Raw genomic sequence first — 26,091 nt, forward strand, 5'->3', positions numbered from 1 at the left:
CCCAGTGACACGGTGACCTCGGTGACATGTTGACCTCCGTACCACGTCCCAGTGACACAGTGACCTTGTCACGGTGACATCGGGCACACGTCCCAGTGACTTGGTGACCTCATCACAGTGACCTCAGTGCCAGGTCCCAGTGACTCGGTGACATGGTGACCTCAGTGCCACATCCCAGTGACATGGTGACCTCGGTGACATGGTGACCTCAGTGCCACATCCCAGTGACATGGTGACCTCGGTGACCTTGGTGACCTCAGTGCCACATCCCAGTGACACGGTGACCTCTCTGTCACGGTGACCTCGGTGCCACCAGGCAGAGCCGCGGGGTTGGGTGGCAACGCCACCTTTTATTTACAAAACAACGGGGACAAGGTGGGGACAAGGACAAGGGACAAGGACATGGACAGTGCCACCACACTGTTCCCAACACCCGGACCGCGGCCCCGGGTGACAGCGGGGGTGACATCCCCCGGTCCCGGGGTGGCACCAGCGCCCTGCGGGGTGGCAGAGGGCGGTGCCAGGGGGGTGACACCGAGGGGACAGCGAGGGGACAGCGAGGGGACATCTAAAACTTGAACTCCTTGTACTTCTTGCCTCCTCCGCGGGCGTCCTGGGGCTGCGCCTTCCGCTTCTTCTGCTGCGGGGACAGAGGGGACAGGGAGGGGACAGTGAGGGGACAGTGAGGGGACAGTGAGGGGACAGAGAGGGGACAGGGAGGGGACAGTGAGGGGACAGAGGGGACAGTGAGGGGACATGGAGGGGACAGGGAGGGGACAGAGAAGGGACAGGGAGGGGACAGGGAGGGGACAGAGAGGGGACAGTGAGGGGACAGAGAGGGGACAGTGAGGGGACAGGGAGGGGACAGTGAGGGGACAGAGAGGGGACACGCAGGGGACAGGGAGGGGACAGAGAGGGGACACGGAGGGGACACGGAGGGGACACGGAGGGGACAGGGAGGGGACACGGAGGGGACACGGAGGGGACACGGAGGGGACAGGGAGGGGACACAGTGTCACAGGAGGTCAGGGGACATGGGGACAGGGAGGGGACAAGGATATTCCCACATTGGGAACCCCTTGTGCTTCATCCCACCCCCATGGGACATCCTGGGGACAACGGGGGGGCTGGGGGAGCAGGAGGTGACAGGGAGGGGACAGGGAGGTGACAACAGAGTCCCGGGGACATGGGGGAGGACAGGGAGGGGACAGAGAAGGGACAGGGAGGGGACAGGGATGTCCCACAAGGGGAACCCCTTGTGCTTCATCCCACCTGCATGGGACAGCCCTGAGGGGACAGGGAGGGGACAGAGAGGACACAGGGGACAGGGAGGGGACACAGGTGCCATCCCCACCTTCTGCTTGGCGGCGTGCTCGGCCACCATGTCGCTGAAGTCCTCCTTCTCCACCTGCGCCTGCTGCTCCCGCACGTGCTCCTCGTACTTCTGCGTCATGGCCGTGGGGTCCAGCTCCAGCTCCTCGGGGGCCAGCGCCACCTCCACGCCCTGCGCCTCGGCCACCGGGCCCTTGCGGCCCATCACCTGCGGGGACAACGAGGGGACACGGGCAATGTCACCCCCTGGGCTCTGTGACCTGCCAGGGACATGGGGACACCACAGGGACATCACGGGACATGGACACTGCCACCTCCCTAAACCTCTGTGACCTGCCAGGACATGGGGACACCACGGGGACACGGACAATGTCACCCCCTGGGCTCCTGTCACCTGTCAGGGACATGAGGACACCACGGGACATGGACACTGTCACCTCCTAAACATCTGTGACCTGTCAGGGACATGGTGACACCACGGGGACATGGACACTGTCACCTCCTAAACCTCTGTGACCTGCCAGGGACATGAGGACACCATGGGACATGGACACTGCCACCTCCTAAACATCTGTGACCTGTCAGGGACATGGGGACACCACGGGGACATGGACACTGTCACGCCCTGGGCTCTGTGACCTGCCAGGGACATGGGGACACCATGGGACATGGACACTGTCACCTCCTAAACCTCTGTGCCCAGCCCCTTGTGTCCCATCACCTGTGGTGACACCATGGGGACACGGGCAATGTCACCCCCTGGGCTCTGTGACCTGCCAGGGACATGGTGACACCATGGGGACATGGACACTGCCACCTCCTAAACATTCAGGACATGGGGACACCATGGGACAGGGGCAATGTCACCCCCTGGGCTCCTGTCACCTGCCAGGGACATGAGGACACCATGGGACACGGGCACTGTCACCTCCCTAAACCTCTGTGACCTGTCAGGGACATGGTGACACCACGGGACATGGACACTGCCACCTCCTAAACATCTGTGACCTGTCAGGGACATGAGGACACCATGGGACATGGACACTGCCACCTCCTAAACATCTGTGACCTGTCAGGGACATGGTGACACCATGGTGACACCATGGGACATGGACACTGTCACCCCCTAAACCTCTGTGACCTGCCAGGGACATGAGGACACCATGGGGACATGGACACTGTCACCCCCTAAACATCTGTGACCTGCCAGGGACATGGGGACACCACGGGGACATGGACACTGTCACCCCCTGGGCTCCTGTCACCTGCCAGGGACATGAGGACACCATGGGACATGGACACTGCCACCTCCTAAACCTCTGTGCCCAGCCCTTTGTGTCCCATCACCCGTGGTGACACCATGGGGACACGGGCACTGTCACCCCCTGGGCCTCTGCCCCCTGTGGGGACACCGGTCCCGTGGGTTTTGGGGTCCCAGGGGGGCTTAGGGGTGGTTTTGGGGTCCTCAGGGATATTTTGGGGTTTTAGGGTGGTTTTTTGGGGGTCCCAGGGGGGTTTTGGGGGGTGGTCTCACCGCAGACATGTCCTAGATGTGGGTTGGGGGTTTTGGGGGGTCCCAGGGGGTTTTTTTGGGGGGGGTCTCACCACACACATGTCGTAGATATGGGTGGGGGGGATTTGGGGTGGTTTTTGGGGTCCCAGGGTTATTTTTTGGGGGGGGTCTCACCGCAGACATGTCCTAGATGTGGGTTGGGGGTTTGGGGGGGGTCCCACGGGGATTTTTTGGGGGGGGTCTCACCGCAGACATGTCTAGATATGGGTGGGGGGGTTTGGGGGGGTCCCAGGGTTTTTTTTGGGGGGGGGTCTCACTGCAGACATGTCGTAGATGTGGGTTGGGGGTTTGGGGGGGTCCCAGGGGGATTTTGGGGGGGGGGGTCTCACCGCAGACATGTCGTAGATGTGGGTTGGGGGTTTGGGGGGGGTCCCAGGGGGATTTTTTGGGGGGGGTCTCACCGCAGACATGTCTAGATATGGGTGGGGGGGTTTGGGGGGGTCCCAGGGGGATTTTGGGGGGGGTCTCACCGCAGACATGTCCTAGATGTGGGTTGGGGGTTTTGGGGGGTCCCAGGGGGATTTTGGGGGGGGTCTCACCGCAGACATGTCGTAGATGTGGGTGGGGTGGATTTGGGGTGGTTTTTGGGGTCCCAGGGTTTTTTTTTTGGGGGGGTCTCACCGCAGACATGTCGTAGATGTGGGTTGGGGGTTTTGGGGGGGGTCCCAGGGGGATTTTGGGGGGGGGGTCTCACCGCAGACATGTCGTAGATGTGGGGTGGGGGGTCGTCTCACCGCAGACATGTTGTAGATGTGGGTTGGGGGTTTTGGGGGGGTCCCAGGGGGATTTTGGGGGGGGTCTCACCGCAGACATGTCGTAGATGTGGGTTGGGGGTTTGGGGGGGTCCCAGGGGGATTTTGGGGGGGGTCTCACCGCAGACATGTCGTAGATGTGGGGTGGGGGGTTTGGGGGGGGTCCCAGGGTTATTTTTTGGGGGGGGTCTCACCGCAGACATGTCGTAGATGTGGGTTGGGGGTTTGGGGGGGGTCCCAGGGGGATTTTGGGGGGGGTCTCACCGCAGACATGTCGTAGATGTGGGTGGAGCCCATCATGGCCGTGCCCACGGTCGCCGTGCGCTTCTCGGGGACCACCGTGAACAGCTGGGGGGTCTCGCTCCTTTTTGGGGGGGTCAGGATGGGTGGGGGGACTCCTGATCACCCCAATATTCCCCCAGCACCCCAAAATTCCCCCTAAACCCTGACCCTCCCAAACCCCAAATCCCACTTGATTCCCCCAAAATTCCTTTGAGCCTCCCAAACCCCCCCAAAAACTCCCAGCCCCCCCTAAAATCCTCCCCAAAACCCCAAGCCTCCCAAAATTTACCTCTGAACCCCAAACTCCCCCAGTCCCCCCACACCCCTGAGCCCCCCAAAATCTCCCAAACCCCCCAAAAAATCTCCCCAAACCCCCCCAAAACTCCTTGGCCCTCCAAAATTCCTCTCTCAACCCCAAACACTCCCAGTCCACCAAAACCCCTGAGCTCCTCAAACCCCCCAAAATCCCCCCAAAGCCCCCCAAAATCCCCAAAAAACCCTCCCAAAAACCTCTCCAAAACCTCAAATTCCCCCAAAATCCCCCCAAAACTCCCTGGCCCTCCAAAATTCCTCTCTCAACCCCAAACACTCCCAGTCTCCCAACACCCCTGAGCTCCTCAAACCCCCCAAAAATCCCCCCAAATCTGCAAAACCCCCACAACAAAAACCTCTCCAAAACCCCAACGTCCCCCCAAAATCCACAAAAAAACCCTCCCAAAAACCTCTCCAAAACCCCAACGTCCCCCCAAAATCCACAAAAAAACCCTCCCAAAAACCTCTCCAAAACCCCAACGTCCCCCCAAAATCCACAAAAAACCCTCCCAAAAACCTCTCCAAAACCCCAACGTCCCCCCAAAATCCACAAAAAACCCTCCCAAAAACCTCTCCAAAACCCCAAATTTCCCCAAATTTCCCCAAAATCCCCCCAGACCCCCTCACCCGTCCATGGCCTCCTCGATTTTCTTCTTGCGGAGCTCGATCAGCTCCGGGGTCTCCATCCCGGCCGGCACCGAGGAGAAGCCCCCCGGGGTGATCAACCCGCTGGGGGGGGGGGGAATTGGGGGGTCAGGGGCACCCCAAAATTTTGGGGAGCCCCCCCACCCAGTTTGTCTCAGAGAGGACTGAACCAACCCCGTTCCCCATCCCAAAAAAACCCCACAGGGTTCCCCCTTTGTGGGGGGATTTGGGGGTTCAGGGGGTGTGGGGGTCACTGGGGGGGTCCTCACGAGTTTTTGGGGTCCCCTCTGAGTTCTTGGGGTACCCCGGATGCCGGAGGGGGGGGTCCCCCCAATTTGCCTCAAAGAATTATGAACCCCACTCCCCATCCCAAAAAAATCCCCCACAGGATTTCCCCTTTATGGGGGGATTTGGGGGTCCCTGTGGGTCCCAATCAGTTTTTGGGGTTCCCTGAGTGCTGGGGGGGGTCCCCAAGAGTTTTTGGGGTGCCCCAACCCCTGTCCATGCGGTGGATGAACCCCACACTCCTCACCCCAAATTTATCATTGCTTTATGGGGGAATTTGGGTGAGTTTAGGGGACATTTGAGAGTCTTTTTGGGGTGCAGCTAAATTTTTTGGGGTGCCCCTCGGTTTCTTGGGGTGAGTGAACCCCATTCCTTACCCCAAATTTAGTTTTCCTTTGTGGAGGAATTTAGGGGGGGTTTAGGGGACACCTGGGAGATTTTTTTGGGGCACCCCCGAGTTTTTGGGGTACCCCTGAGATTTTTGGGTTGCTCCCCAGCTGTCCCTGGGGGTTGAACCCCACTCCTCACCCCAAATTTATCATTCCTTTATGGGGGAATTTTGGGGGGGGGGGTGTTTAGGGGACCCCTGGGAGATTTTTGGGGTACACCTGAGTTTTTCTGGGGCTCCCTGTGAGTTTTTGGGGTGCCCCTGAGATTTTGGGGTGCCCCACAGCTGCCCCCCCCAACACCTCACCCCAAATCAAACCCAGGAGAAGTCGCTCATTTATGGGGGAATTTAGGGAGGTTTAGGGGACACCTGGGAGATTTTTTTGGGGTACCCCCCGAGTTTTTTGGGGTGCCCCCGAGGTTTTTGGGGTGCCCACCTGTCGGCGGGGGTGATGAAGCCGGTCTCGTCGGGTTTTTCTTCGTCGCTCTCCTCCTCCTCCTCCTCCTCCGAGGATTCCTCGTCCGAGGGCTCCAGCTCCCCCCAGGGCGTGCGGTCGATCTCCTCCTCCTCCTCCTTGGTCTGGGGGGGCCCGGGGGGTCACCCGGGGATTTGGGGGGTCCCGGGGGGGCTTGGGGAGGGTCGGGCAGGGGGATTTTGGGGGAGGATTTGGGGTTTTTTGGGGAATTTTGGGGTTTTTTTTGGGGATTTTTAATCCTTGGAAAGGGGATTTGGGTGTGGGGTTTTATGGAGACCCCAAACCTGGGGGGCCTGGGGGGGTCCCCGAGGATTTGGGGGGTCCCAGGGAGGTCAGGCAGGGGGATTTTGGGTAGGAATTGGGTTTTTTTGGGGGATTTGGGGTTTTTTTGGGGGGATTTGTAGGGGATTTTTGATGCTTGGAAAGAGGATTTGGGTGTGGGGTTTTATTGAGACCCCAAACCTGGGGGGCCTGGGGGGGTCATCCGAGGATTTGGGGGGTCCCGGGGGGGCTTGGGGAGGGTCGGGCAGGGGGATTTTGGGTAGGATTTGGGTTTTTTGGGGGGATATGGGGGTTTTTTTTGGGATTTGTAGGGGATTTTTGATGCTTGGAAATGGGATTTGTGTGTGGGGTTTTATGGAGACCCCAAACCTGGGGGGCTTCACTTGGGGATTTGGGGGGTCCCAGGGGGGCTTGGGGAGGGTCGGGCAGGGGGATTTTGGGGGAGGATTTGGGGTTTTTTTGGGGAATTTTGGGGTTTTTTTTGTGATTTTTAATCCTTGGAAAGGGGATTTGGGTGTGGGGTTATGGAGACCCCAAACCTGGGGGGCCTGGGGGGGTCCCCGAGGATTTGGGGGGTCCCAGGGGGCTTGGAGGGGTCAGACAGGGGGATTTTGGGGAGGATTTGGGTTTTTTTGGGGGATTTGGGGTTTTTTTTTGGGATTTGTAGGGGATTTTTGATGCTTGGAAAGAGGATTTGTGTGTGGGGTTTTATGGAGCCCCCAAACCTGGGGGGCTTCACTTGGGGATTTGGGGGGTCCCAGGGGGGCTTGGGCAGGAGGATTTTGGGGGGGGAATTTGGGGTTTTTTGGGGAATTTTGGTTGGTTTTTTTTGTGATTTTTAATCCTTGGAAAGGGGATTTGGGTGTGGGGTTATGGAGACCCCAAACCTGGGGGGGCCACTCAGAGATTTGGGGGGTCCCGGGGGGCTTGGAGGGGTCAGGCAGGGGGATTTGGGTTATTTTTGGAGATTTTGGGGTTTTTTAAATGCTTTTAAAGGGGATTTGAGTGTGGGGTTATTGAGACCCCAAACCTGGGGGTCTGGGGGGTGGCACTTGGAGATTTGGGGGGTCCCAGGGGTCAGGCAGGGGGATTTTGGGGGGGGGGGGTGGATTTGGGCTTTTTTGGTGAGATTTTTGGTGGGTTTTTTTGGGTTTTCTTAAACGCTTTAAAAGGGGATTTGAGTGTGGGGCTATTGAGACCCCAAACCTGGGGGGTCCAGCAGGATTTTGGGGGTCCAGCAGGATTTTGGGGGTCCCAGGGGGTTTTGGGGATCCTGGGGTGGAGGAGGGGGTCCCTCAGGGTTTTGGGGGGGGTCCCAGGTGTGTCCATCAGGGCTTGGAGGGGGTCTATCATGGTTTGGGGGGGTCTATCATGGTTTGGGGGTCCCGGGGGGTGTTTGGGGGTCCCGGGGGGTGTTTGGGGGTCCCGGGGGGGGGTTCCCCCGGTTTTTGGGGGTCCCCACACCTGGAACTCGGCGGCGTTGGTGCCGAAGACGTCGCCGTAGAGCGGCTTCCCCGTCTCGTCCACGGGCGGCTTCCCCCAGCCCCCGGCGTGGTACCCGAAGGAGCAGCCCTGGGGCAGGGGGGACACCCCAAAATCAGCCGGAGTCACCCCAAAATCAGCCTGAGTCACCCCCAAAATCAGCCTGAGCCAGCCCAAAATCAGCCTGAGCCACCCCAAAATGATCCTGACACCCCAAAATCAGCCTGAGCCACCCCAAAATCACCCTGACACCCCAAAATCAGCCTGAGCCAGCCCAAAATCAGCCTGAGCCACCCCCGAAATGACCCTGACACCCCAAAATCAGCCTGAGCCACCCCAAAATGATCCTGACACCCCAAAATCAGCCTGAGCCACCCCCAAAATCAGCCTGAGCCAGCCCAAAATCAGCCTGAGTCACCCCCAAAATCAGCCTGAGCCAGCCCAAAATCAGCCTGAGCCACCCCCGAAATCACCCTGACACCCCAAAATCAGCCTGAGTCACCCCCAAAATCAGCCTGAGCCAGCCCAAAATCAGCCTGAGCCACCCCAAAATGATCCTGACACCCCAAAATCAGCCTGAGCCACCCCAAAATCACCCTGACACCACAAAATCAGCCTGAGCCACCCCAAAATCAGCCGGAGTCACCCCCAAAATCAGCCTGAGCCACCCCAAAATCAGCCTGAGCCACCCCCAAAATCAGCCTGAGCCACCCCAAAATGATCCTGACACCCCAAAATCAGCCTGAGCCAGCCCAAAATCAGCCTGAGCCACCCCAAAATCAGCCGGAGTCACCCCCAAAATCAGCCAGAGTCACCCCCAAAATCAGCCTGAGCCACCCCCAAAATCAGCCTGAGCCACCCCCAAAATCAGCCTGAGCCACCCCAAAATGATCCTGACACCCCAAAATCAGCCTGAGCCACCCCCGAAATCAGCCTGAGCCACCCCTGAAATCACCCTGATACCCCCAAAATCATCCTGATACCCCCAAAATCATCCTGAGCCACCCCCCAAATCATCCTGACACCCCAAAATCACCCTGACACCCCCCAAAATCACCTTGAACCACCCCCGAAATGACCCTGATACCCCCAAAATCATCCTGAGCCACCCCCCAAATCATCCCGACCCACCCAAAAAAACCCAAAACCCCCCTAAAAACACCCAAATACCTCCACCCTGCAGCACCCAGGACCCCAAAAACCATCCAATAAACCTCAAATCCCCCCAAAAAAACCCCCAAAACCCCCAAAACGTGCTCACCTCGGGGATGGGGGAGTTGAGCCCCGGGATTTTGAGGTTGGGGTACGAGGGGGGGGGTCCGTAGCGCTGCATGGCGATCAGCCACGGGGGGGGCACCTTGTGGGCATTCTGGGGGGGCACGGGGGGGGTCAGCACCCCTAAAATCCCCCCCAGCACCCCAAAAACCCCAAATCTGCCCCAGCACCCCGAAATCCCCCCTCCCCCAAAGTCACTGCAGGAATTTGGGGGGGCTCAAATGGAAGGGGTGGGGGGGCAGAGACCCCTGCCCACTGCCAGGGGTTTGGGGTGGGATCTGGGGCATTCCCAAGGATTTGGGGCATTCCCAAGGATTTGGGGTGGGATTTGGGGCATTCCCAGGGGTTTGGGATGGGATCTGGGGCATTCCCAAGGATTTGGGGCATTCCCAGGGGTTTGGGGTGGGATTTGGGGCATTCACAAGGATTTTGGGTGGGATTTGGGGCATTCCCAGGGGTTTGGGGTGAGATCTGGGGCATTCCCAAGGATTTGGGGCATTCCCAGGGGTTTGGGGTGGGATTTGGGGCATTCCCAAGGATTTGGGGCATTCCCAGGGGTTTGGGGCATTCCCAAGGATTTGGGGCATTCCCAGGGATTTGGGGCATTCCCAAGGATTTGGGGTGGGATTTGGAGTATTCCCAGGGGTTTGGGGTGGGATTTGGGGCATTCCCAAGGATTTGGGGCATTCCCAGGGATTTCGGGTGGGATCTGGGGCATTCCCAGGGGTTTGGGGTGGGATTTGGGGCATTCACAAGGATTTTGGGTGGGATTTGCAGCATTCCCAGGGATCTGGAGCATTCCCAAGGATTTCGGGTGGATCTGGGGCATTCCCAGGGGTTTGGGGCATTCCCAAGGATTTCGGGTGGGATTTGGGGCATTCCCAAGGATTTGGAGCATTCCCAGGGGTTTGGAGTTTGGGATGGTTTTGGGCTGGATTTGGGGTGGTTTTGGGGTGCCCATACCGGCCCCACGGGGATTTGGGGTTTAGGATGGTTTTGGGGTGGTTTTGGGGTAGATTTGACGTGGTTTTAGGATGGTTTTGGGCTGGATTTGGGATGGTTTTGGGGTGGATTTGGCGTGCCCATCCCGACCCCACGGGCATGCCCAGGGATTTGGGGTGGATTTGGGGTTTGGGATGGTTTTGGGGTGGATTTGGGATGGTTTTGGGGTGGTTTTGGGGTAGATTTTGGGTGCCCACACCGGCCCCATGGGGATTTGGGGTTTGGGATGGTTTTAGGGTGGATTTGGGATGGTTTTGGGGTAGATTTGATGTGGTTTTAGGATGGTTTTGGGGTGGATTTGGGGTGCCCATACCGGCCCCACGGGCATGCCCAGGGATTTGGGGTGGATTTGGGATGGTTTTGGGGTGCCCATACCGGCCCCACGGGGATTTGGGGTTTGGGATGGTTTTGGGGTGGATTTGGGGTGGATTTGGGGTGGATTTGGGGTGGATTTGGGGTGGTTTTGGGGTGGATTTGGGATGGTTTTGGGGTGGTTTTGGGGTGGTTTTGGGGTGCCCATACCGGCCCCACGGGCATGCCCAGGGATTTGGGGTTTGGGATGGTTTTAGGATGGTTTTGGGGTGGATTTGGGGTGGTTTTGGGCTGGTTTTGGGGTGGTTTTGGGGTGGTTTTGGGGTGGTTTTGGGGTGCCCATACCGGCCCCACGGGCATGCCCAGCGCGATCCGCAGCTCGTCCGAGAGATCGCCCGGCTTCTTCTCCTTGAGCCGCGTCTCAAACTCCTTCCCCTGGGGACACCAAGGGGACACCAAGGGGACAATGGGGTCACCCAGGGGACAGCGGGGTCACGGGGGCAGTGACAGCCCCAAAAATCCAGCCAGGCTGTCACCAAAGCCCCAAAGTCCCACAAGGATGTCCCAAAAGCCACCAAGGTCCAGCCAAAATGTCTCCAAAGGCACCAGTGCCACCCTCAGGATGTCCTCAAATCCCCCAATGTCCCCAAACCCCAAAATGTTCAACCAGGATATCCCCAAACCCCCTAAAATCCAACCACAATGATCCCAAACCCCCAAAATCCAACCAGGATGTCCCCAAACCTCTAAAATCCAACCAGGATGTCCCCAAAGTCATAAAATCCAACCAGGATGTCCCCAAAATTCAACCAGGACATCTCCAAACCCCAAAACATCCAACCAGGATGTCCCCAAACGTCCCCCAGGACAGCCCTAAAGCCCCAGGTGTCCCCCCACAATGTCCCCAAACCCCCAAAACTCCAACCAGGATGTCCCCAGACCTCTAAAATCCAACCACAATGTCCCCAAAGTCATAAAATCCAACCAGGATGTCCCCAAAATTTAACCAGGACATCTCCAAACCCCAAATTGTCCAACCAAGATGTCCCCAAATGTCCCCGAGGATAGTCCTAAAGCCCCAGGTGTCCCCCCACAATGTCCCTAAACCCCCCAGAATCCAACCACAATGTCCCCAAAGTCACAAAATCCAACCAGGATGTCCCCAAACCTCTAAAATCCAACCAGGATGTCCCCAAAACTCCAAAATCCAACCAGGATGTCCCCAAAATTCAACCAGGACATCTCCAAACCCCAAATTGTCCAACCAAGATGTCCCCAAATGTCCCCGAGGATAGTCCTAAAGCCCCAGGTGTCCCCCCACAATGTCCCTAAAACCCCCAAAATCCAACCACAATGTCCCCAAAGTCACAAAATCCAACCAGGATGTCCCCAAAGTCATAAAATCCAACCAGGATGTCCCCAAAATTTAACCAGGACATCTCCAAACCCCAAAACGTCCAACCAAGATGTCCCCAAACGTCCCCCAGGACAGCCCTAAAGCCCCAGGTGTCCCCCCACAATGTCCCCAAACCCCCAAAACTCCAACCAGGATGTCCCCAAACCTCCAAAATCCAACCAGGATGTCCCCAAAGTCATAAAATCCAACCAGGATGTCCCCAAAATTCAACCAGGACATCTCCAAACCCCAAAACGTCCAACCAAGATGTCCCCAAATGTCCCCAAGGATAGTCCTAAAGCCCCAGGTGTCCCCCCACAATGTCCCTAAACCCCCCAGAATCCAACCACAATGTCCCCAAAGTCACAAAATCCAACCAGGATGTCCCCAAACCTCTAAAATCCAACCAGGATGTCCCCAAAACTCCAAAATCCAACCAGGATGTCCCCAAACCTCTAAAATCCAACCAGGATGTCCCCAAAACTCCAAAATCCAACCAGGATGTCCCCAAAATTCAACCAGGACATCTCCAAACCCCAAATTGTCCAACCAAGATGTCCCCAAATGTCCCCCAGGATAGTCCTAAAGCCCCAGGTGTCCCCACCTCGTAGTAGAGGTCCCCGTGGATGGTCAGCTTGGGCTTGGTCTGCCACTTGAAGAAGGCATCGTGCAGCTTCTGGTAGTCGATGTCGATCTTGCCCATCTTGGGCCGCACCTTCTCCCTCATCTTGGACTTCATGGTCTTCTGCTCCTCCTGGGGACACGGCAGGGGACAGTGGGGACACGCCCCGGGGCCGTGGGGACACGGGGGTGGCCCCAGGGAGCCTCGGGGGCAGCTACGGCAGCCACCAGGGCACACAGGTGTGACCACGATGGCCACAAGGTCCCAAAATCCAACCAGGAGGTCCCCAGGCCTCCAAAACTCCAACCAGGATGTCCCCAAAGTCACAAAACCCAACCAGGAGGTTCCAAAATCCAACCAGGATGTCCCCAAAGTCACAAAACCCAACTAGGATGTCCCAAAACCCAACCAGGATGTCCCCAAATCCAACCAGGATGCCTCCAACCCTCCAAAATCCAACCAGGATGTCCCCGAAGTCACAAAACCCAACCTGGATGTCCCCAAATCCAACCAGGATGCCCCAAAATCCAACCAGGATGTCCCCAAAGTCACAAAACCCAACCTGGATGTCCCCAAATCCAACCAGGATGTCCCCAACCCTCCAAAACCCAACCTGGATGTCCCAAAACCCAACCAGCGTGTCCCAAAATCCATCCAGGATGTTCCCGCATCTAACCAGGATGTCCCCAAAATCATAAAATCCAATGAGGATGTCCCAAAATCCAACCAGGATGCTCCCAAACCTCCAAAACTCCAACCAGGATGTCCCCAAACCTCCAAAACCCTCCCATCCCCTGGCTGCCCCACAGCTGCCCTCAGGCATTCCTGGAGGTGTCTCCAGGTTGTCCCTGAGGTGTCCCCACCTTCTCCTGCAGGGCCTCCTGCATCTCCTGGATGCTGGTGACCACCAAGAACCTCCCCAGACCCCTTCCATGCTCCTCTCCCACCCCCTGGCTGCCCCACAGCCGCCCCTCAGGCATTCCCCGAGATGTCCCCAATGTGTCCCCGAGGTGTCCCCACCTTCTCCTGCAGGGCCTCCTGCATCTCCTGGATGCCACAACCTTCCCAAACCCCCAAGACCTTTCCCCAAACCCCCTCCCACCCTCACAGCCGCCCCTCAGGCATTCCTGGAGGTGTCCCCAAGGTGTCCCCACCTTCTCCTGCAGGGCCTCCTGCATCTCCTGGATGCCACAACCTTCCCAAACCCCCAAGACCTTTCCCCAAACCCCCTCCCACTGTTACAGCCACCCCTCAGGCATTCCTAGAGGTGTCCCCAAAGTGTCCCCGAGGTGTCCCCGAGGTGTCCCCGAGGTGTCCCCACCTTCTCCTGCAGGGCCTCGCGCATCTCCTGGATGCTGGTGACCACCAAGCACCTCCCCAAACCCCCTCCCACCCTCACAGCCGCCCCTCAGGCATTCCTGGAGGTGTCCCCAAGGTGTCCCCACCTTCTCCTGCAGGGCCTCCTGCATCTCCTGGATGCCACAACCTTCCCAAACCCCCAAGACCTTTCCCCAAACCCCCTCCCACTGTTACAGCCACCCCTCAGGCATTCCTAGAGGTGTCCCCAAAGTGTCCCCGAGGTGTCCCCGAGGTGTCCCCGAGGTGTCCCCACCTTCTCCTGCAGGGCCTCGCGCATCTCCTGGATGCTGGTGACCACCAAGCACCTCCCCAAACCCCCTCCCACCCTCACAGCCGCCCCTCAGGCATTCCTAGAGATGTCCCCAAGGTGTCCCCGAGGTGTCCCCACCTTCTCCTGCAGGGCCTCGCGCATCTCCTGGATGCCGGTGCGCTTGATGAACTCGGGCAGCTCGAAGGGCGGCTTCTCGATGCCCCTCTTGCCCTGCAGGTATTTCCTCTTGAAGCACCAGTGCCGCGGCACCGGCACCGAGTTCCGCGTGGCCTTCAGGTGCACCAGCAGCTTGGGGTCCTGCGCCGTCACGTCGTGCATCTCCACCACGTCCGGGCGGGCCACCAGCTGTGGGGACAGCAAAGGGACGTCGGGGGGTGGCAGAGGGGAGTCAGAGTGGTGGAACACCAGGGTGGCTCTGTGGGACCCCAAGTGACCTCTGGGTGATCATCCAAGTGACCTCTGGGTGGTCACGTTGTCCATCTCCACCATGTCAGGGTGGGACACAAGATGTGGGGACACTGAGGACAGCAAAGGGACATCTGGGGACAGAGGGGAGTCAGAGTGGTGGAACACCAGGGTGGCTCTGTGTGACCCCAAGTGATCTCTGGGTGACCATCCAAGTGACCTCTGGGTGGTCACGTTGTCCATCTCCACCATGTCAGGGTGTGACACCAGATGTGGGGACACTGAGGACAGCAAAGGGACATCAGGGGGTGGCAGAGGGGACTCAGAGTGGTGGAACCCCAGGGTGGCTCTGTGTGACCCCAAGTGACCTCTGGGTGGTCACGTTGTCCATCTCCACCACGTCAGGGTGGGACACAAGATGTGGGGACAGCAGGGACAGCAAAGGGACATCTGGGGACAGAGGGGAGTTAGAGTGGTGGAACACCAGGGTGGCTCTGTGTGACCTCAAGTGACCTCTGGGTGACCATCCAAGTGACCTCTGGGTGGTCACACTGTCCATCTCCACCATGTCAGGGTGTGCCACCAGCTGTGGGGACAGTCGGGGACAGCAGGAGATGGCAGGGGACAGCAAAGGGACATCAAGGGACAAAGGAAAGTGAGGGAATGAGAGGGCCAGAATGGTGCTGGGGACATCAAAGTGACCCCAGGTGGGGACATGGGACCCCATGGTGGCACTGGTGGGGTGACAAGGAGAAGATTGAGGTCCCAAGTTGACCCCTGGGTGGGCAACTGGGACCAGTGTCCCCAGAAAGGTGACAAGGGGCGCATTGCAGCGCCCAGGGTGGCTCTGGTGTCCCCACCGGGGTTCCTGAGGTGTCACCTCAGGGCTGTCCCCAGCTCCGAGCGCCACCCACACCCACGGGGGAGGGGACAGGGACCGTGTCCCCAAGTGTCACCTGCTTCAGCTCGGCCACCGTGAACCTGTTCATGCGCCGCAGCTTCTTCTTGGACAGCTTGGGGACCTCCTGCTTCTTCTCCTGGGGACACGTGGGGACAGCGTAAGTGACACCGGGAGGGACGCCCCGGGTGGCACCGGATGACACCACCCGCTGTCCCCACCCCTGAGCCATCCCTGTCCCCTCCGTCCCACCCAGGGCCACCTCAGCTCCTTCCCAGTCCCTGCTGTCACCACCCCCAGTGTCCCCAAACACCCCCATGGTGTCCCCAGCTCGGTACCACCTCCAGGTGCCACCCCCTGCCACCCTCAATGTCCCCAGTGCCACCTACTCACCCATCACTGCCCCTGTACCCGTGTCCCCAGTGCCACCTGCTCCTCCTTGGAGCTGTCCCCATCACTGCCCCTGTCCCCCAATGTCCCCAGCGTCCCCATGTCCCCAGTGCCACCTGCTCATCCTCGGAACTGTCCCCCAATGTCCCCCTGCCCTACATGTCCCCATGTCCTCAATGTCCCCATGTCCCCAGTGCCACCTGCTCCTCCTTGGAACTGTCCCCCAGTGTCCCCATGTCCTCAATGTCCCCAGTGTCCCCATGTCCCACCTGCTCCTCCTCGGAGCTGTCCCCCAGTGTCCCCATGTCCCCAGTGCCACCTGTTCCTCCTTGGAGCTGTTCCCCAACATCCCCATATCCTCAATGTCTCCAGTGTCCCCATGTCCTCATTGTCCCCATGTCCCCAGTGCCACCTGCTCGTCCTCGGAGCTGTCCCCAAGTGTCCCCATGTCCCCAGTGCCACCTGCTCGTCCTCAGAGCTGTCCCCCTCGCTGCCCCTGTCCCCCAGTGTCCCCATGTCCCCAGTGCCACCTGCTCGTCCTCAGAGCTGTCCCCATCACTGCCCCTGTCCCCCAGTGTCCCCATGTCCCCAGTGCCACCTGCTCGTCCTCAGAGCTGTCCCCCTCGCTGCCCCATGTCCCCCAGTGTCCCCATGTCCTCAATGTCCCCATGTCCCCAGTGCCACCTGCTCCTCCTCGGAGCTGTCCCCCAGTGTCCCCATGTCCCCAGTGCCACCTGCTCCTCCTCGGAGCTGTCCCCCAGTGTCCCCATGTCCCCAGTGCCACCTGCTCGTCCTCGGAGCTGTCCCCCTCGCTGCCCCTGGTGCCATCCTCGGGTCCCTTTTTCCGGGGCACCCCGGCGCTCTCGGCTCGCTCCGCCCGCTCCGGCTCCTTCTCCTTGTCCTTCTTCACCTCGTCCGTCAGCTGGGGACGGGGACAGGGGACAGGGACAGGGGACAAGGACATGGGGACAGAGTCAGGGATCAGGAGACATGGCTCAGCAGCACCCAGGGGTGACACTGGAGTGACCCTCAGCATCCAGGGGTGACCCTTGGCACCCAGCAGTGACCCTCACCACCCAGGAGTGATCCTGGCACCCAGAGGTCACTCAGGAATGACCCTTGGCATCCAGGAGTGGCCCTGGCACCCAGGGGTGACCCAGGAGTGACCCTGGCACTCAGGGGTGACCCACGAGTGATCCTGGGACCCAGAGATCACCCAGGAATGACCCTTGGCATCCAGGAGTGACCCTGGCACCCAGGGCTGACCCAGGAGTGACCCTTGGCACCCAGGGGTCACCCAGCAGTGACCCTTGGCACCCAGCAGTGACCCTCACCTCCCAGGGATGACCCCGAGCACCCAGCACTGACCCTTGTCACCCAGAGGTGACCCAGAAGTGACCCTTGGCACCCAGGGGTCACCCAGCAGTGACCCTTGGCACCCAGCAGTGACCCTCACCACCCAGGGGTGACCCCGGAGTGATCCTGGCACCCAGGGGTGACCCAGGAATGACCCTTGGCATCCAGGAGTGACCCTGGCACCCAGGGGTGACCCAGGAGTGACCCTGGCACTCAGGGGTGACCCACGAGTGATCCTGGGACCCAGAGATCACCCAGGAATGACCCTTGGCATCCAGGAGTGACCCTGACACCCAGGGGTGACCCAGGAGTGACCCTTGGCACCCAGGGGTCCCCCAGCAGTGACCCTTGGCACCCAGCAGTGACCCTCACCTCCCAGGGATGACCCCGAGCACCCAGCACTGACCCTTGTCACCCAGAGGTGACCCAGGAGTGACCCTTGGCACCCAGGGGTCCCCCAGCAGTGACCCTTGGCACCCAGCAGTGACCCTCACCTCCCAGGGGTGACCCCTGGCACCCAAAGGTGCCACCACCCCCCTTGAAGCGTCACCTTGAAGGCCTCGAAGATCCTCTTGAAGAAGACGAAGTTGGGGTCGTAGATCTCGGGCTCCTCGCTCACGTACTCGATCTCCACCTCGGGGGTGTCCCCGGCGGGGGTCTCGGGGTCCCCCCGGGCGGGGGTCGGGGTCGGGGGTCCCTCCCGGGCCCCGCCCCTGCCCCGCTTCTTCTTCTTGCGGTTGCGGCGCTTCCGGTTCCGCTGGGAGGGGACAGGAGGGGACAGCGAGGTGGGACAGGCCCCTCTAATTGGGGGGACCCCCAATGGGACAGCAGAAGAGGGGACAAAGGTGACACAAGGGTGACACAGGGGACCCCAGAGTGGGCCACCCTCCCTGCACTTGGTGGGGACAAAAAAGGGACATTGGGGTGGCACCAAAGAGAAACAGATCCCCTCAGTAAGGGGACAAAAAAGGGACATTGGGGTGGCACCAAGAGGGGACAGATCCCCCCATTAAGGGGACAAAAAAGGGACATTGGGGTGGCACCAAGAGGGCACAGATCCCCCCAGTAGGGGGACAAAAAAGGGACATTGGGGTGGCACCAAGAGGGCACAGATCCCCCCTAGTAAGGGGACAAAAAAGGGACATTGGGGTGGCACCAAGAGGGGACAGATCCCCCAGTAAAGGGACAAAAAAGGGACATTGGGGTGGCACCAAGAGGGCACAGATCCCCCCCAGTATGGGGACAAAAAAGGGACATTGGGGTGGCACCAAACAGAAACAGATCCCCCCAGTATGGGGACAAAAAAGGGACATTGGGGTGGCACCAAAGAGAAACAGATCCCCCAGTAAAGGGACAAAAAAGGGACATTGGGGTGGCACCAAGAGGGGACAGATCCCCCAGTAAAGGGACAAAAAAGGGACATTGGGGTGGCACCAAAGAGAAACAGATCCCCCAGTAAAGGGACAAAAAAGGGACATTGGGGTGGCACCAAGAGGGGACAGATCCCCCCAGTAAGGGGACAAAAAAGGGACATTGGGGTGGCACCAAGAGGGGACAGATCCCCCCCAGTATGGGGACAAAAAAGGGACATTGGGGTGGCACCAAGAGGGGACAGATCCCCCCAGTATGGGGACAAAAAAGGGACATTGGGGTGGCACCAAGAGAAACAGATCCCCCCAGTATGGGGACAAAAAGGGGACATTGGGGTGGCACCAAGAGGGCACAGATCCCCCCATTAAGGGGGACAAAAAAGGGACATTGGGGTGGCACCAAAGCGACCCAAACCCCACCACAGGCCCCAAGAGGGGACAACAGTGACACCCCGGTGACACAGGCAACCCCAGAGCCATCCAAACCCCCTTCCCAAAATAAACCCATCTCGGACCACCCCCCCCGCCCCCACCATGGCAAAATTTGGGGCACCCTGAGGACCCCCCCACTCGCCCAGGGGTGCCAGTTTGGGTGGGAGGTGGCCTGTCCCCCACTGTCCCCTCTGTCACCTCCTTTTTGGATGTCCCCGTGTCCTCCTCAGCCTCGGAGGCCGACGCCGACGCTCGCAGCTCCGTCTCCATCTCGTCCTCGGCTGGGGGGACACGGGGGGTCAGGGCTGTCCCCAGCCTTTGGGTGTCACCCCCACCTCTGGGTGTCACCACCCCACATGTGGGTGCCACCCCCACCTTTGGTGTCACCCCCCCAGAGCACAAACCCCAAATTTTAGAGGAATTTTGAGAAGATTTTGGGAGGGTGGGTGGCACCCGGTGGGCACTGGGTGACGCTGGGGGTGGTGACACCACTTTGGGGTGTCCCTGGGCAGCACCCACAGGTGACAAATCTCACTTTTTAACGGAATTTTCCATTTGTGAAGAGGAAAATTCCTGTTTTTTGGGCTGATTTTGATGCTTTAAAGACGTTTCCTGTGGTAGGGAGCACCCAGAGGGGACTGGGGGACACTGGAGGGGTGGCAGGGGACACCGTGGTGACACAGGGTGGCAGGGGACACTGAGGGACATTGGGGGTGGCAGGGGACACTGTGGGTGGTACTGGGGGTGGCAGGGGATTGAGGGACACTGGGGGTGGCACTGGGGGTGGCAGGGGACACTGAGGGACATTGGGGGTGGCAGGGGATTGAGGGACACTGGGGGTGGCACTGGGGGTGGCAGGGGACACTGAGGGACATTGGGGGTGGCAGGGGATTGAGGGACACTGGGGGTGGCACTGGGGGTGGCACTGGGGGTGGCAGGGGACACGGGGGTGGCCCTGGGGGTGGCAGGGCTCAGTGTGGTGGCACTGGGGGTGGCAGGGCACACTGAGGGACATTGGGGGTGGCAGGGGACACCGTGGTGGCCCTGGGGGTGGCAGGGGACACCGGGGTGGCCCTGGGGGTGGCCCTGGGGGTGGCAGGGGACACCGTGGTGACACAGGGTGGCAGGGGACACTGCGGGTGGCCCTGGGGGTGGCAGGGGACTGCGGGTGGCACTGGGGGTGGCAGGGGACACCATGGTGACACAGGGTGGCAGGGGACACTGCGGGTGGCCCTGGGGGTGGCAGGGGACAGTGTGGTGGCCTTGGGGGTGGCAGGGGACACCGTGGTGGCCCTGGGGGTGGCAGGGGACACCGTGGTGGCCCTGGGGGTGGCCCTGGAGGTGGCAGGGGACACCGGGGTGGCCCTGGGGGTGGCCCTGGAGGTGGCAGGGGACACCGGGGTGGCCCTGGGGGTGGCCCTGGAGGTGGCAGGGGACACCGGGGTGGCCCTGGGGGTGGCAGGGGACACCGGGGTGGCCCTGGGGGTGGCAGGGGACACTGAGGGACATTGGGGGTGGCAGGGCTCACCCGAGACCCCCGGCACCGTCACCAGCTCCTCCTGCCGGCTCTCCTTGAGCTGCAGGATCTTCTCCAGCGCCTGCGGGATCTTGGGGCCCACCCCGGAGTCCTCGGCCTGGGGGGCACCATGGGGGGGTCAGCGGGACCCCCGGGACCACCCCCAAAATCAGAGAGACCCCCCAAGGACCCCCTGGAATGAGGAAGACCCCCGGGACTCCCTCAAAATCAGGACGACCCTCCTGAAATTAAGGAGACTCCAAAAAAGGGGAGACTCCTGGGTCTGCCCCCAAAGAGACCCCAGACCCACAGAGACCCCTCCCCACAATAAAGGAACCCCAGACTCAGAGACCCCAAACAGAGCCCCCAGCCCCTCCCCAACAGACACCACAAACCCACAGAGACCCCTCCCCACAACAGAGACCCCAGACTCAAGAGACTCCCCGTGCAGACCCCCAGCCCCACAGAGACCCCCCCCAGCCCCACAGACCCCCAAGCCCCCAGCCCCACAGACCCCCCCAATACAGCCCCCCGGAGACCCCCCCACAATACAGCCCCCCCAGCCCCACAGACCCCCCCCAGCCCCACAGACCCCCCAAGCCCCCAGCCCCACAGAGACCCCCCCCAGCCCCACAGACCCCCCCAAGCCCCCAGCCCCACAGAGACCCCCCAGCCCCACAGACCCCCCAAGCCCCCAGCCCCACAGAGACCCCCCAGCCCCACAGACCCCCAATCCCCCAGCCCCACAGAGATCCCCCCAATACAGCCCCCCCAGCCCCACAGACCCCCCCAATACAGCCCCCCCAGCCCCACAGACCCCCAAGCCCCCAGCCCCACAGACCCCCAATCCCCCAGCCCCACAGACACCCCAAGCCCCCAGCCCCACAGAGACCCCCCCCAGCCCCACAGACCCCGCCAAGCCCCCAGCCCCACAGAGACCCCCCCAATACAGCCCCCCCAGCCACACAGACCCCCCCAATCCCCCAGCCCCACAGACCCCCAAGCCCCCAGCCCCACAGACCCCCCCCAAGCCCCCAGCCCCCCAGAGACCCCCCCCAGCCCCACAGACCCCCCCCAGCCCCACTGACCCCCCCCAGCCCCACAGACCCCCAAGCCCCCAATCCCCCAGCCCCACAGACCCCCAAGCCCCCAAGCCCCCAGCCCCACAGACCCCCCAAGCCCCCAATCCCCCAGCCCCACAGACCCCCCAAGCCCCCAATCCCCCAGCCCCACAGACCCCCAAGCCCCCAGCCCCACCTCTCTGCTGTCGTCGCCGGGGGGCGGGGGGGGCCCGCGGGGCCGGGGGGCTCCCATGGCCAGGGGGGCTCCCATGGGGCTGCCTGAGGGAGGGGAGGGGGGGACACAAAGGTGACATCAGCCCAGGAGGGGGTGGGCACAGGGGACAAAGGTGTGTCCCCCCCCCCACCCAGGGGTCCCCCTCACCTCGGGGGGCCAGGGGGGTCCTGGCAGCCATGGGAGCCCCCTCGGGGGGCGCACGGGGGGCGGGGGGGGTCAGCTTGGCCATCTCCTGCTGCCGCTCCTGCTCCAGCAGCACCGCGGCCTGGGGGGCACGGGGGGGGCACGGGGGGTCAGGGGGGCCTGGGCTCGGCCCCCCCACCCCGAGGTGCCCCCCAAAACCCAGGGGTGTCCCCCCCCTCCCACCTCACCCGTTTCTGCTGCTCCAGCAGCTCCTGCTCCTTGGCCTTGTCCCCGAATGGGTGCTGGCCCTGTCGGGGGAGCACAGTCAGGACAACCCCCAGCACCCAAGGGTGCGCCCACAAGGGGTCACCCACTCTTCAACACCCCCAAAAACGCCAAATCCCACCCCAAAACCACCTCTCAGCTCATCCCCTCTATAGGTGCCTCACCCTCTCCAACACCCCCTGAACGCCTTTAAACCCCCCAACTCCCCCCAAACCCCACACCCCCGAGTCCCCTCGTGCTCCCCACCCACCCAAGGGTGCCCCTCACCCCAAAATGCCCTCCCTGGACCTGTCCCTGCCCCTCCTGCAGCAGCAGAGACACAGTCATCCTCCAAACCCCCCCAAAATACCCCCCAAACTCCACACCCTCCATTCCCCCCCTACCCAAGGGTGCCCCCCACCCCCCAAAAGGTGACCCCCACCACAAAACACCCCCACCCCGGACCTGAGCCCGCTCCTCCTGCAGCAGCAGGGCCCCTTTAACCCCCCCAAACCCCCAAAATCCCCCCGAATCCCCCCGAAACCCCACATCCCCATGCCCCCCACCCCCCGAAATGCCCCCCAGACCTGTGCCCGCTCCTCCTGCAGCAGCAGGGCCCCTTTAACCCCCCCAAACCCCCAAAATCCCCCCCAAACCCCACACCCCCGTGCCCCCCACCCCCCAAAATTCCCTCCAGACCTGTGCCCTCTCCTCCTGCAGCAGCAGGGCCCCTTTAACCCCCCCAAAATCCCCCCGAAATCCCACACCCCCGTGCCCCCCACCCCCCAAAATTCCCTCCAGACCTGTGCCTGTTCCTCCTGCAGCAGCAGGGCCCCTTTAACCCCCCCAAACCCCCAAAATCCCCCCAAAACCCCACACCCCCGTGCCCCCCAGACCTGTGCCCGCTCCTCCTGCAGCAGCAGGGCCCCTTTAACCCCCAAAATCCCCCCCAAACCCCACACCCCCATGCCCCCCACCCCCCAAAATTCCCCCCAAACCTGTGCCCGCTCCTCCTGCAGCAGCAGGGCCCCTTTAACCCCCCCAAAATCCCCCCGAAATCCCACACCCCCGTGTCCCCCAGACCTGTGCCCTCTCCTTCTGCAGCAGCAGGGCCCCTTTAACCCCCCCAAACCCACACCCCCGTGCCCCCCACCCCCCAAAATTCCCCCCAGACCTGTGCCCTCTCCTCCTGCAGCAGCAGGGCCCCTTTAACCCCCCCCAGACCCCCTTTAACCCCCCCAAACCCACACCCCCGTGCCCCCCACCCCCCAAAATTCCCCCCAGACCTGTGCCCTCTCCTCCTGCAGCAGCAGGGCCCCTTTAACCCCCAAAATCCCCCCCAAACCCCACACCCCCGTGCCCCCCACCCCCCAAAATTCCCCCCAAACCTGTGCCCTCTCCTCCTGCAGCAGCAGGGCCGCCTGCTGCTGGGCCAGCGTCAGCCGCTCCTCCTCGGAGAGCCCCCCGGGGGGGGCGGGGGCGGCACCGGGACCCCCCCCACGGGCCCCCCCAGACCGAAAGTGAGCCCCAGGCCCGGGGGGGGAGGGGGCGGCACCAGGGGGTGCTGCAGGGGCAGCGCTGGGGGCAGCTGGGGAGGGGGAGGAGGGGTCAGGGTCACCTGGGACACCCCCACCCCAAAATTTCATCCCCCGGGATTCAGTGGTGGGAGGGGTCTGAATCCCCTGATCACCCCCACCCCGAAATTTAAAACCACAAATGCCTCAAATTTGGGGGGTTTGGGTGGGTTTTAACCCTCCCTCCACCCCAAAACTGGGTGTTATTGCTCCCCCTCCTAAATTTGGGGGGTCTGGGTGGGTTTTAACCCTCCCTCCACCCCATAACTGGGTGTCATTGCTCCCCCCCACCTCAAATTTGGGGGGTCTGGAAGATTTTGAGCCCCTCCACCCCAAAATTGAATGTCATTGACCCCCCCCATCCCAAAAATGTGGAGCTCTGATGGATCTTAAACCCCCCCAAAATAACCCGTGGATTGCCCCCCCCCCCCCCCACCCCAAACTGGGGGTCCTGGGGGTGCCCCCAACCCCCCCTCCCTCCAAACCAGACCCTGGGGGGTTCCTGCCCCCACCAAACCCCCCCCAGATCCCCCAAAATCCCACCTGGGGGGGCGGGGCCTTGTCCCCCTCCTCGGGGCGCAGAGCAGGGCGGCTCAGCACGATCCCAGTCTGGGGGGGAGCACAAATTTTGGGGGGGTTCCCATGAGCCCCCACACTCGAGAGGACATGGGGACCCCCCTTCTGGGAGGGCAGGGACAGCAGGAGCTCTCTCACCCCCCCAAAAATGGAATAAATGCCCCCAAAAGCACATTAAACCCCCCAAAATCAGAGTAAACCCACCCAAAATCTCATTAAACCCCCCAAAATCAGAGTAAACCCACCCAAAATCTCATTAAACCCCCCAAAATCAGAGTAAACCCACTCAAAATCTCATTAAACTCCCCCAAATCCTATTAAGCTCCCCAAAGTCCCATTAGGACACCTAAAAAATCACATTATACCACCCCAAAATCAAAATAAACAACCCTAAAATCACATTAAATCCACCAAAAATCCCCTCCCACCCCCTCAAAACCACATTAAACCCCCCAAAAATCACATTACATCCTCCAAAACTGCCATGAGCCCCCTCAAAATTCCATTAAATTCCCCCAAAATCCAATTAAGCCCCCCCAAAATCACAATAAATCCCTCCATAATCCCATGAAATCCCCTCAAAATCACAACAGACCCCCCAAAAACGAGTCCCCCTCCTTTAAGGGACACAAGGAGGGGGGAGAATTTGGGGTCCCACCGTTTTGGGGGTCTCACCTGCAGGGTGTAGGCCTGGAGCCGCTCCAGCAGCTCCTCCCGGGTCCCTGGGGGGGATTGGGGGGGTTCAGGGATCCCCAAATTCTGCCCCACAAACCCCAACCCCCCCCACGTTCCTCTGTCCCCCCAAGGAACCCCAAGAATTTCCCACCCCAGGGACCCCCAAAATTCCCCCAGGGACTCCTGACCTCCCTCAGGACTCTCAAATCCCCCCAGGGAACCCCAAAAATCCCCCAAATCCCCACAGGTGACCCCAAAATCTTCCCCCTTCCCCTCAGATCTCCCCTCAAGTGACCCCAAAACCCCCAAATTTCCCTCCTACCCCACAAATGTCCCCTCAAGTGACCCCAAATTTTCCCCATCCCCTCACACCTCTCCCAAATCCCCTCAGGTGACCCCGACCCAGCCAATTTCCCCTCAGACCTCCCCTCAAGTAACCTCAAAACCCCAAAAATGTCCCTCCTACCCCTCTGATCTTCCCTCAAATGACCCCAAAAATTTTTCCTCCTACCCCTCTGACCTCCCCTCAAGTAACCCCCAAATTTCCTCCTTCCCCTCACACCTCCACCAAATCCCCTCAGGTGAACCCTAAAACCCCCCAATTTCCTCTCTTCCCCTCAAGTGACCCCAAAACCCCCAAATTTCCTCCTTCCCCTCACACCTCCCCCAAATCCCCTCAGGTGAACCCTGAAACCCCCAAATTTCCCTGCTACCCCTCAGATCTCCCCTCAACTAACCCCCAAATTTCCTCCTTCCCTTCACATCTCTCCCAAATCCCCTCAGGTGACTCCGACACCCGCTCAGTTTCCCATTCAGATCTTTTCCCCCAAATCCCCTCACGGCTCCCGTTCCCCTCACGGCTCCTCCCGTTCCCCTCACGGCTCCCATTCCCCTCAGGTCCCGCTCCCCTCACGGCTCCCGCTCCCCTCACGGCTCGCCCCCGCTCCCCGCACCCTGCGCGGGGGCTCCGATGCCGGCGAGCGTGGCCTGGAGCTCGGGGTGGGCCCATCCGGCGTAGGGGGAGCGCTCGGGGGCTCGGGGGTCCCTGAGGGGCTCCCCGGGCCCGGCCGCCGCCGCCTCCGCGCGCTCCGCCGCCATCTTGGCCCCGCCGCCGCCGCCGCGAGCGTCGCAGCCAATCAGAGAGCGCGGCGCCGCGCGTGATGACGTCACG

At 61.1% G+C, this 26,091-nt stretch overlaps 1 protein-coding gene across 1 annotated transcript; it reads right to left on the minus strand.

The window, feature by feature from the left end:
- Positions 1-326: 326 nt before the first annotated feature.
- Positions 327-26,027, minus strand: SF3B2 (splicing factor 3b subunit 2). The gene is made up of 22 exons (XM_077789638.1): positions 25,874-26,027; positions 24,921-24,967; positions 24,182-24,278; positions 23,484-23,659; positions 22,080-22,139; positions 21,856-21,973; positions 21,670-21,752; positions 20,425-20,530; positions 19,095-19,177; positions 17,645-17,851; positions 16,523-16,660; positions 15,407-15,487; positions 14,163-14,390; positions 12,398-12,547; positions 10,743-10,832; positions 9,070-9,177; positions 7,791-7,898; positions 6,006-6,148; positions 4,879-4,980; positions 3,922-4,021; positions 1,355-1,540; positions 327-640 (listed from the first exon to the last, which is right to left on the minus strand). Exons 1-22 carry the CDS (start codon positions 26,016-26,018, stop codon positions 569-571), a joined length of 2,628 nt encoding a protein of 875 aa, XP_077645764.1. The 5' UTR covers positions 26,019-26,027; the 3' UTR covers positions 327-568.
- Between the last annotated feature and the right edge of the window lie 64 nt (positions 26,028-26,091).

The sequence above is a fragment of the Lonchura striata genome, chromosome 36, assembly GCF_046129695.1.
Source record: "Lonchura striata isolate bLonStr1 chromosome 36, bLonStr1.mat, whole genome shotgun sequence".
NCBI classification, from domain to species: Eukaryota; Metazoa; Chordata; class Aves; order Passeriformes; family Estrildidae; genus Lonchura; species Lonchura striata.